General features: G+C 35.0%; 1 protein-coding gene across 2 annotated transcripts in view; it reads left to right on the plus strand.

Moving 5' to 3' along the window:
* ECHDC1 (ethylmalonyl-CoA decarboxylase 1) overlaps window positions 1-12,372 on the plus strand; it is a 48,481-nt gene that overhangs the window by 11,800 nt on the left and 24,309 nt on the right. For both annotated transcript variants that reach the window (XM_039255845.1, XM_039255844.1), the window contains exons 3-5: window positions 631-773; window positions 8,936-8,988; window positions 10,861-10,941. In XM_039255845.1, the coding sequence (XP_039111776.1) occupies window positions 631-773; window positions 8,936-8,988; window positions 10,861-10,941 (277 nt within the window). The remainder of the gene's footprint in view (window positions 1-630; window positions 774-8,935; window positions 8,989-10,860; window positions 10,942-12,372) is intronic.

Consider the following 12,372-nt stretch of genomic DNA (forward strand, 5'->3'; position numbering starts at 1 on the left):
GGAACAAGATGATATGTACTGTCCCTTTCCTGAACTAACATCTATTATAGTAGTTCTCATGTGAGTAGAGTAGGAATACCATACTTTGTTTTGTATACCATATACGCAATAGATTGTAAGATCTCAGTCTTCTGGGGCAGAACTATAATTGAGTTAGGAATACAGGCATAACTCTTGTTATGAGCTTGTTAATTTTATAATGCTTGTTGAGCTTGTTGACTAGGACAGTGCCTACTACTGTGAAGTCAGGTCTATATTTGATTTTGACCCTAAGGAATAACTTTTTCTTACCACCATACCCCTTATTTATTCTAATTTTTTTATTCCTAGGACATGTATGATGTATTCTCATTTTCTACCTAGCCATGTATTTGTGTGATTTCTTAGTTCAGACAGAGAGAGAAAGAGAAAGATTACTAACATACTGTAAACTTCAAAAGCAGGGGTTATCAAGTATACCCCTTCTGTGTATACCCCATGGTACCAGCACAATAGACATTTGATAGATATTCAGTAAATATTTGTAAAATGTAGGATCTAAGAGTCCTGTTTGACGCCTGATGCTTTCTAAATTATTTCTATTTTTCTGGTATCTTAATGTGCTTTGATTCCCCCTCTTCTCTGTGGCAGGAGTTATGATGCTACAACTTCTGGAAAAAGTGATTGAATTGGAAAATTGGACAGAGGGGAAAGGTCTCATTGTACGAGGGGCAAAAAATACTTTCTCCTCAGGATCTGATCTGAATGCTGTGAAAGCACTAGCATCTCCAGAGGCAAGTATTCTATGAATTGTGCCCTAAATTCCACATGTGTGTCAGATATTTATGGCTGAGATGTTTATGTCTTACATATGGTTATTATGATAATAGCTATCATAATAATAATCATCATAATAAGAGGCTTCCAAGGATCAGAGGTTTTGGTTTTCTTATAGATTAGGTTGAATATTGTGAAGTAATGGAGGGGAAGAAAAGGAAGGGCAAGAAGGTTAGCAATCACTAAAGCCCATTAAAACCAGCAAGAGTTTGAATTCTTTTAAGTGGAAGACCCTTAGCATTTCATGATGAGGAATTTTATATGAGGGACATATATAAAGGACCCAGAAAAGCTTTGGCACATACTAGGCTTCAACATATGGTAACAATTAAAACATTTGCTTTTGAACTATGCTAATAAAACGAATCCTAATCATCTTCCATTATTAATTATTTTCCATTATCCTCCAAGGAACCTAGGAACTTCCACCCATATCCTCTAGGCAAAAAAAAAAAAAAAAAAGGGGGGGGGGTTAAAGGAAGGAAAAGGAAAAATTTAAGTATTCATTGCCATTTAATTATAGATGTGGGCTGTATATAGGTAATAATGTTTTAATGATATTTTACAACTCCTACTGCTCTGTATAGTATATGATCAGTATTTACATAAAAATGTGAGGAAAAAGCTATCTTTTGGTGATTTTGATAAGACTTGGATTTGAATGCTGGTTTCAACACCTTCTGGGTAAGTGTTCGGGAAAATCACTTAATCTTCCTAAATCTTATTTTCCTAATCTATAAATTAGAATTCTGTATTTTGCAGAACTATTGTAAAGATTCAAGACATATATAGAAAGTGCCTATTAGGATGGTGTTTGAAAAAGGTAGCTATTATTTTTATTTCAAAGATCTTGATATTAGGACACAATGAGATGATCCATAATTTGTAGCACTATTAGACTTAAGTTTGTGATGCGTTCATATGGTTAGAGCACTAAGCCGGAGATTTGAATATATGGATTCTTGCCCAAGGTCATCTCATAATTAGCTATATGACCTACAAGTCTTTTAATTATCACTTTTCATCTCTGGAGTGATTGAATTCCTAGGTACCTTATTTATTCATGAAAGACATTATAAAGATAGAATGAGATAATAGATTATTTGGGGTCTGATGTAAGTTGGGTAGGAAAACATTCCTCAAAGAGTAAAAGGTTATTTTGCTTTCTTCTAGTTAAGATGTTGTTTCTGTCTCTTTAAATCACATGGCCAGGAGTTCTTATGTTCTATACACATAAAAGCTAAAAGTAGATTGTTTCATATATATTTTTTGGGCTTCAGATAAGGGATCACTTAATAAGGTTTATTCTTTCCATTTGGATATTCCACAAGTAGTCTACTGTCTTGAATGCAGGCAGTAAAGCAGAATTGGCTTTTGGTCACCAGCTGAGAACTAGGGTGGTATGGCTTTATTGCTTAACTAGCACTGCAGGGATCCATCATGTGAGTTATGCACATCTGCCAGTCTCCTCAAAATCTGGCATTGTGATTCTGCTTTATGGTGTGTATGCTTAGAACCCAGGTTGTACTGAAAATGCCTTATTTTATTTAAAGCATTTTTCTGAGTAGAGAGATTCTTTATTATACTGTTATGAAATCTCTCTAGTCATAGTATATACATAGCATACAAATAAGCAATTTGGGTAAAATTCTCTTTATGGCTAATTTTAAGAAATAGTAATATGTTTAAAGTATGGGGTATATTAGTCACATGATCCTCTTAAAACTAACAAGAACTAGAAACAGTACGTATAAAGTACTTGATAACTGTTTCCATTTCTTGTATGGATTGTGTTTCTATATGCCTGAGAAAGAAGAATAAATATGTTTAAAACTGAGATTTAAAATGGCCTCAGGACTTTTGAGGCTCATATATCTGTATGAGTTGCAGCTGCACATATAAATGCATGTCCCTTAGAGCTGAGATCTGAGGCTCTTAACATTCATTCATTAACAGCCTTTCTCTTAATCTAATACACTTAACATTTTGTTGTTATAGATGTATCACTAGTGTGTGCTTTTCTCAGGATGATGAGATAACTAGAATAGAGGATGATTTTAGTAATTGGATTACAGTCCTTCTGATTATAATGAGATACTTGAAAGTGATTATTGAATGGGTTTTAATATATATATATGTTGATGTTTTTGTCAGTGTATTTTTTTCAAGGTTTAAAAAATATTTGTGAAATTTACCAAATATAAATAGAGGTAGATTAATACTCTAAAACCTTCATGTACTCATAATGGCATCAATAACCATTAACATTTTGTTTATCATCCTGCTTTTAAAAAAATGTAGTATCTTAAGAAGTTGGTTTCATTCTCGTATTTTTTTGTTTAATGGGTACAAAAAGAGCTTCAACTGTCCCTATTAGTCAGTCAGTCCTTGATTGAGAAAGTTGAGGCAGGGAGATGGATTAGCATAACACAAGCATTAGCCCTGAAAACTTAAGGGACAGAGAAAAGAATAAAATAGGAAAAAAAAATCTAATGTAACTATTAACCCATTATAAGACTTGAACTTTTGTCACAGATGTTCTCTCGACTACCAGAAGTCTCTTTTCAAAAGGCAGAAATCATCAAAATCCAATTATAATCTTCAAGATACTGAAAAATAAACCTACTTATTCTGCAGTGAGTGGGTTTAGTGCCTCGAGGAAAAGTCTGGTATTTTAGAAACCTTTGTACTCTTAATTTAGCTGAAAGATAATATTCTTTTTTGCTCCTTGACCTTTCTTTTACTTTTCTGTCAATCTGTTACCTCTTATTTTTCTGCTGCTTAAGTTTCTACGGAGACCTCAAAGTTCTTGTCTGACTTCTTTGCTTTTGCTACTACTATTGTAGAGTTGCCTTTTAGCCTCATTAATTTATAGACCAGTTATTCTATTTTTCTCTAAACCTGCCTATGTATTTTGAGGAAATTAATATATCCATACAACGAGCACTCAGGGAAAAAAAGAGAGAGGTTCATTTATGGTTCTAGGATAAGATACTTTTACAGGCTGGGCCTTTTTCCACTCAGGGTAAATGTGACTTAGAGTAAAATGACATTAATATTTCCTGTTGGCATCTTGGCTGAGCATTGTGCTTTGCATCTTTGTTGTTCTAGTAAGAGCTAGAGGAGTGGGTTTAGGACTCAGGGTATCATTTAGCTGGGATGAAAATATCAGTCTGCAGTAGGTCTCAGAACCTCCTTTGGTTACTTCCCTGGTTCTGGCCTTCATTTATGAGAACAGGTCTAGCCTTTCATTGGTTTCTTTTCCTCAGCTTATTCTGTCACATGCTGGGTGTATCTCTCATTGGCTCATTTTCTTCCCACAGCCCAGGAAAGGGCCTGAGCATTATGTCGTTTTGGGCTCAGTGGCTTTGGGGGACAAATCTAATCTTCTTTCTCCCTAGGTCATGTCATGTGGGCTAGTACAATATAATCACTACTTTATGATACATTAAAGCCAGAACATACTCATTATCTGATTGCCAATGCTGTTACTGATATTAATAATACCAGTGCTGGGGCACTGGGGTTGCTCAGTGGGTTTAGCATCTTACTCTTGGTTTTGGCTTAGGTCATGATCCTTGGGTCGTGGGATCAACCCCTGTGTAGGGCTCTGTGCTGAGTGTGGAGCCTGCTTGAGATTCTCCCTCTCTCTCTCTCTCTCTCTCTCTCTCTCCCTCTCCCTCTCTCTCTCCCTCTCTCCCCCCCCTTCCTCCCTCTCTCCCTCCCTCCTTCTCTTTCCATCCCTCTGCCCCTCTCCCCTGCTCATGCTGTCTCTCAAAAAAATTTTTTTTATAGTTCTTTTATTTTTTGAGACAGAGACAGAGCATGAGCAAGGGAGGGTCAGAGAGAGGGAGACACAGAATCTGAAACAGCCTCCAGGCTCTGAGCTAGCTGTCAGCACAGAGCCCAACACGGGGCTCGAACCCACGAACCGTGAGATCATGACCTGAGCCGAAGTCGGACGCTTAACCGACTGAGCCACCCTGGCGCCCCTAAAATAATTTTTAAAAATTAACAGTGCTAGATAACATTTTTGTTCTATTACTATATCAGTCACTAAGCTCTTTACATGTGAAACTTATTTAGTAATTACTTAACTCCCCTAATGAGATAGGTGCTATTATTAAGGTAAAGAGACTGAAGCACAGGGAGGTTAAGTATCACACCCACAGTCAACCTAGCTAGTAAGCAGAAGAGTCCAGATTCAACCTAGGCAGTTCAGCTCTAGAATCTGTATTATTGACCATTGTCTTATGTTGCTTTTAAGCACTTTTAGTGTGACTTATCTTTGAAAGAATTATAACAGTACATAGTTTAATATTTGTTTCAGTTTCTTTAAAAAAATTTTTTTTAATGTTTTATTTCTGAGAGAGAGAGAGAGAAAGAGAGAGACAGCATGAGCAGGGGAGAGCTAGAGAGAGAGGGATATACAGAATCTGAAACAGGCTCCAGGCTCTGAGCTGGCAGTCAGCACAGAGCCCGACGCAGGGCTCGAACCCACAAATCATGAGATCGTGACCTGAGCCGAAGTTGGAGGCTTAACTGACTGAGCCACCCAGGCACCCCAATACTTGTTTCATTTTCATTCTTACCAATTCTAGTTACTTCTGTCAGAATTTTTCATACTCTAAGTCTAGTAATAACAAAATAGACCTATTGGGACACCTGGGTGGCTCAGTTGGTTAAGCATCTGACCTTGGCTCAAGTTGTGATCTTGTGGTTCGTGAGTTCAGGCCCTACATCCATGAGCTTGGTCCCTGCTTTGGGCTCCACACTCTCCCCCCCCCCCCCCAGTTTCTTGTTCACTTGCATGCTCTCTCACTCTCTCAAAAATAAGAAAAAAAAAAAAAAGAGAAAAGAAAATAGGCCTATTAAAGTTACTTTATAAAGATAATTTAACAGGCCCTATGGCACAGATTTTTAAAAAAATGTTTTATTAAAAAATTTTTAATGTTTATTTTTGAGAGAGAGAGAGTGCTAGCAGGGAAAGGGTAGAGAGAGGGAGAGACAAAATCTGAAGGAGACTCCAGGCTCGAACCCACGAACTATGAGATCATGACCTGAGCCAAAGTGGGATGCTTAACCGACTGAGCCACCCAGGCACCCCACAGGTTTTTAATAGAATATAAAGTTAGTCTAGTTTTAAACTGTCTTAATTCTTTGTGCTTATGTTAATTTTCTCATCACTTTATAATAATAGATTGACTTTTGTGAGAAAAGCTTTCAGTTAGGAAATTTATATCTAATTTATGTTGGTTTTTACCTTTCATTGACTGCATGTTTTATAAATTAACATAGTTCTCCACCCAAAATTCATCTGATTTAGTTAACTTCAAAAGCAAATAGAGTATTATACCCAAAACATTGTATTAGCTTCTGAGGATAAAGAAAGCATTTTTATTTTTAAAGTTTATTTTGAGAGAGAGAGGAGAGAGAAAGAGAGGGCATGCATGTGCAGGCAGGAGAGGAGGAGAGAGAAAAGGAAAGAGAGAATCCAAAGCAGGCTCTATGCTGTCAGTGCAGAGCCTGACGCAGGACACAAACTCACGAACTGTGAGATCATGACCCGGGCCAGTATTAAGAGATGGATGCTTGGAACTAACCAAGCCACCTAGGTACCCCTAAAGAAGGCATATTGTCAACCTCTAAAGACTTACTATGTAGGTGTAGCAAATGCCATCTCCCTTTCTCCTGTATAAATCCATCCCAATTACCCTAACCCAGTTGAAATGAATTGCTTCTTATTTGGCACTGTTCTCAGTTCAAACATTTCTTAAAATACTTTGTGTAATATAATGTACTTTGATGCATGTTGCATTTCTCTATCTCTTATAAAATTTTTGAGGACTAGGAACTGGGACCATGTGGATTCCACTTGTGTTCCCTAGCTTCTGTCTTGTATACCTAATTGTGTCTAATAATGGGTCCAAATTGCAATGAATACAAGCCAATCTATACTACAGTTAAGTCACAAAAATAAAAATACCACAGAAACACAAATGAGAAAACTGTTTCTGTGGGATTTAGAATATCTTGATGGAAAAATTAGTTGATCTGGGCATTACTTGAAATAGGTAGAGACAAGGAGAGGCTATTCCAAATAGTGGGAATGATGTGAGTAAAGACTTATGTTAAAAGAATGGCAGATAGTTTGTTATGGCTGAAATTAGGATGCTTGGATGGAGGGGTATGGTACTCAGTAAATTTAGTAAAAATATTTTGGAGTCAGGTGAGGTCAGTTCTTCCCAAGGAATTTAGACTTTATTCTGTTGGTGATCTAAATCATTATTCTGTAGAAAGGATGATGAGGCAAGGTATATTATAGAGGAGAAATAAATTAAATACAGAGAGACTAGTTAGGAAACAAGACTGTTAACAATAATTTAAGTATGAATAACAAGTCTGAGCTAGTGTAGCAGCAGTGCAAATAGAAAAAGAAAGGATTTATATTGTAAATGTTTCAAAGGATGTGCTTGGTAACTAATTGTGGGTGAACTGTGAAATGGAAGAATCAAAGAAAACAACAAAAATTTGAGCCTTATTGATTAGAAGATCTTTTTCTCTTAACTTAGACCTCACTTAAACTTTTGTGATGTTTTACAGAGTATCCAGGTCATTTTTCCAACCATCCTTTGAGTTAAATACAACAGGTTTTTTTAATTTTTCCTTCCTTCCTTATGGATGAGGAAACTCACTTCACAGCTAAGACTTACTTGAGTTCATGTTATTAATAAGCAGTAACACGAGGATTCAAACTCCACTCTTTCGTTCCCAATTTGTTTTGCCATGCTGAATTTGAGGTCTTGGCAGAATGTGGATTTTCTAGGAGGTTTTAGGAGTCTACCTGAAGACACTAGCTGAAGCATTCAGGATAAATGAGACTTCCAAGGAAGAAATAGTAGATAAAGAACAGAAAGAGAATTATGGATTTGATTTTGGGGAGTACATGCATTTACTGGATTAGCTAAATGAGTAAGAAAACTGAAAAGGAAAAATCAAAGAAATAGGAAGAGAATCAGGAGTGGGAAATATTGCTAGGAACTAAAAGAAGATTTCAAAATACAGAAATTGGTCAAAGCAAGCTACTATGTGTTACGGAGACAGGAAGATAAGGATAAGGAAAAGCCATTTAGCAAACAGAAGATTATTATAAACTTTTGAGGGATGCCTTTTGAGAGGTTAGGGCAACCAACCTCTGTGCAGTTGAAAATCTGCATATAACTTCTGACTCCCTAACTTAACTTCTAATATCTTAATGTTGAGTGGGAAGTCTTACTGATAACATAAGCAGTAGATGAACACATATTTTCTGTGTTATATTTATTATATACTGTATTCTTACAATAAAGTAAGTTACAGAAGAAAAGTGTTATTGGGAAAATTATAATGGGGCACCTGGGTGGTGGCTCAATTGGTTGAGCATCTGACTCTTGTTTTTGGCTCAGGTCATGATCCTAAGGTTGTGGGATTGGGCTCCGTGCTGAGTGTGGAGCCTGCTTGAGTTGAATGTGGATTCTGCTTTCAGATTCTGTCTCTCTTTCCCTCTGCCTTTTCCCCCTCACCCCGCTTGGGCATGCGCTCTCTCTCTCTCTCTCTCTCTCTCTCTCTCTCGGATAAAAAGAGAAAAAGAAAATCATAAGGAAGAGAATGCATATTTACAATACTAGACTATAAAAAATCCACATGTAAGTGGACCCATGCCATTCAAACCTGTGTTGTTCAAGGGTCAACTGTACATTTAAGAAATTTGTTTTTTATATGTTTATATTCTTAGGAGATCAGAATTTGGGATAACAGGTATCCTATAGTATCTTCTACTTCTTTCCCCCAAATTACCCTCAGTAGACCTTCACATTCTTCTGAGGTGTGTAATATGACTCATGCCCTAGTCTTTGCTAATATCTCATGCAGAGCTCAAGGAGTCCTAGAAGGTCAACAAAATCAAATACATCATTTGCATTTCTGACAACATCAAAGAGTGTTAAATGAAAACCTCATTTTAAAAAGTTGGGTATATTTTTGGCTTTGTTGCTTTCTAAATCCTGAAAATTTTTTTAAATATTTCTTATATAATACATTTACATTATACATTTGTGTTTATGCTTATTCTTATTTAAAGGATGGAATGGCTTTATGTATGTTCATGCAGAACACCTTAACAAGATTTATGAGGTAATGTATCTTTCTCTTTAAGATATGATTTCTTAAAAAAACAAAATAACTCTTATTTGTTCTGTTTGCACCAGTTAAAAAATACCTGATTTTCAAATTATGTTCATTTTAGTGATGAACTATTTATTTGTGCCATCAAGGAGAGTCATTTAGTTAAATGTTGGTGAAGTATGCACAGGCATTTAAAAGATAAGAGAAGGGAGAGATAAAAAGAATTTAAGACAGCACTTTTCCTGAAGAGCTTATATTACTAGCTACGTGTAGGCATTGCCATGGGAAAGTTAAACACTGATATTAGAGGAGAATAAGGACACTGCAGGAAATGACACATAAATGTTGCCTCATATTCAAAATTAGTAGAATGTATTATAAAGTGGTCTATATCCAGAGGTGAGAGAAAAATACCTATGATTGGTGAAGGCTTTTACAGATTTCTGAGGAAAATGGATTTACTTTTCATCTAGATGAAGAAAAAAAGGAGAAAATTCTTCTTGGCTTATCACTGCATTTGGGGTTACAAACTATGACATTTTGGCTAATTAGCTTTCTACTTCTGTATTCCAAATGTAAATAATTTAAAAATTATAAAAACTAAGGAAATTCATGTCATTTAGCATACTTACTAGTTGGGCATCAATCTGTATTTGGTGCTCTTCATATATAAGAGCCTACAAAGAATAATAGAATCAAAATATTATTCTAAAATACTTTTTTTCTTAGTTTTTGTTCTACTTCACCTTCCCTTCCCTATTATTTGAATTTTTCCTAGAGAAATCATAAAATTTTTTTAATCCTTTTTATTTGGAAGCAGAATGTGTTAATAAATTTCCCATTTCTTGAGGCCTACACCTTTGCATTTTGGTTACAACCTACAGCATATTCCATACTTTCAAGGCATTTTAGATATACCTTGTAATACAGACTCCTCAGAAGTGGTTCTTTGCAAACAGAAAAGGTGAAGAGATTTCTTTTTACCACAGACCCATTTGTTTCCATAGGATTAGATATTGATCATTCAATGAGTAATAAAAAGACTTTTGATAAGAATCTTTATAATATAATTTTGGAGCTCAGTCTTTTCTGCCATATTTTCTCCCTTTGGATATACTCTCAATTTTGCCATGTAAAACTTGCCATCAACTCAAATGCAGTAAGATGTGATCCCATTGAATTATTCCTGACTGCCAGCTGCTGGGAAGTTGTGGGAGCTATATGTTACATTTAAAATTCATTTGGAAGAAAGTCACAATATATAGTTAAAAAATATAATAATGTACAAAAAATATAAAGTATATATATCATGTATAGTATATATCATATACTTTATAAATTATATTTATATTACATATATGTAATATATATAAAAATATAGTTAAATCTCAAAATATATTCAGGGAGGTAGTGTGATAAACTTACATAGCATTTAGTATGAATAATTATTTTTTAAGAATTAGACTGTTTTGGGGCGCCTGGGTGGCTTAGTCTGTTAAGCGTCCGACTTTCGCTTGGGTCATGATCTTGCGGTTCGTGGGTTTGAGCCCCATGTCGGGCTCTGTGCTGTCTGCCAGCTCGGAGCCTGGAGCCTGTTTCAGTCTGTGACTCCCTCTCTCTCTGACCCTCCCCTGCTCACGCTGTCTCTCTCTCTCTCCTAGAAATAAATAAAAATATTAAAAAAAAAAAAAAAAGAATTAGACTGTTTTATTCCTCATGATATACAGGCTCACAGTTCCACTATCCTTTGAGGTGTGTTATTAAACATAGCTCAATAATTTGTTTCTACTGTAGTTCAGGTTTTGTAAAAATAACATTTATAAATTAATATTGAAGTGAAAAATATTAACATCCATTTTTCCTTTTTCCTCCAATAAACAGACTCCCTTTAATAAGTATTGCACTGATTCAGGGTCGGGCATTGGGTGGAGGAGCCGAATTTACTACAGCATGTGATTTCAGGTAAGGTGAAAATTGCTGTACTCCCTCCACAAATATCAATATTTTGCTCAAATATAAATATTGTATATATTCTTAAACAAGATAGTCAATTAGTGAATATTTTCTTTTTGTCAATTATTAAAGTAGATAATTTTACTCAATTTAGTATAATAACAATTCTACCATTACTTTATTACTATACATTTCAAAAAGTTAACAAAATGATTTTGAGGAAATGAAATCCATGTTAGCAGATTCCTAGGGAAGGGAGTCAAGGAAATGTATGAAACTTTAAGAGTCAAAAGAATTGTACAGAGAAAAATAAAAAACTAAAAAGAGAAAGTGAGGTTCTCCTTTTGGTGATTTGTAGTAACTGTGGAGCTTTTGGACTGATTAGGGAATGAAATTAGAGTAAATTATTTGGGACCAATAGCCCTCAGTTCCCAGAATTCTTTTTAATATTGGATAGCTATACTTTATAGGAATGCTATTCTGTAGAGTCTAATACTTTACTTGTGCTTGCAACTATGTTCTCGGTTACCATACCTAAGACCTACTAACTCAGCTATAAGGAGAACCATTATAGTGTTCTTTGATCTATACAAATAATGGAAAGCTATATATATAGCATATAAAGCATAACTGGAGATAAAATGTCAAAACAGTAAAGAGCCCAAGCACTGGAGTCAGGTAGACTTAGGTTCAATCCCAGTTTGTCACTTTTATCTATAGTTGACCCTTGAATAACCTGAGTTTGACTGCACAGGTCTACTTATACACTGCTTTTTTTTCTATAAATACAGAACAGTATTGTAAAATGTATTTTCTCTTCCTTATGGTTTTCTTAATAACGTTTTCTATTCTCTGGCCCACTTTATTGTAACAATAGAGTATATCATGCATATAACATACAAAGTATATGTCAGTTGACTGTTTATGTTATTGATAAGGCTTTTGGTCAATAGTAGGATATTGGTAGTTAAGTTTTGGTAGAGTCAAAGTTCTAGACAGAGTTTTGACTGAAAGGGGGTAAATGCTCCTAACCCCTCACATTGTTCAACTGTATTTGACTTTAAATAAATATTTTATCTAAGTCTCAGTTTCTTTATAAAATAGAAATGGTCTCTGCTAAATATTTATAAATGATTTAATGAATATGTAGATGTTTAGCATAAACTTAACCTAGGTACACATTGGTGTACACATGATATTGATTAGGTTATATATAAGATCAGCGTATTTCCTCGAATATAAGTATTGTGAATATTCTCTCAGCCTTTTTACTTTGTTATTAGTGTCTTTCAAAGGACAGAGATTTTATTTTTTTAAATATTTTTAACTTCTCAATTTGTAATAATTACAGACTATATAAAACTTGCAAAATTTACACAGATAATTCTTAAATATCTTTCACTCAGTTTCTCCAGATGTTAACTGGAGTACAATTATTAA

The sequence above is a fragment of the Hyaena hyaena genome, unplaced genomic scaffold (genome assembly GCF_003009895.1).
Source record: "Hyaena hyaena isolate Hyena2069 unplaced genomic scaffold, ASM300989v1 scaffold_549, whole genome shotgun sequence".
Taxonomy (NCBI): Eukaryota; Metazoa; Chordata; class Mammalia; order Carnivora; family Hyaenidae; genus Hyaena; species Hyaena hyaena.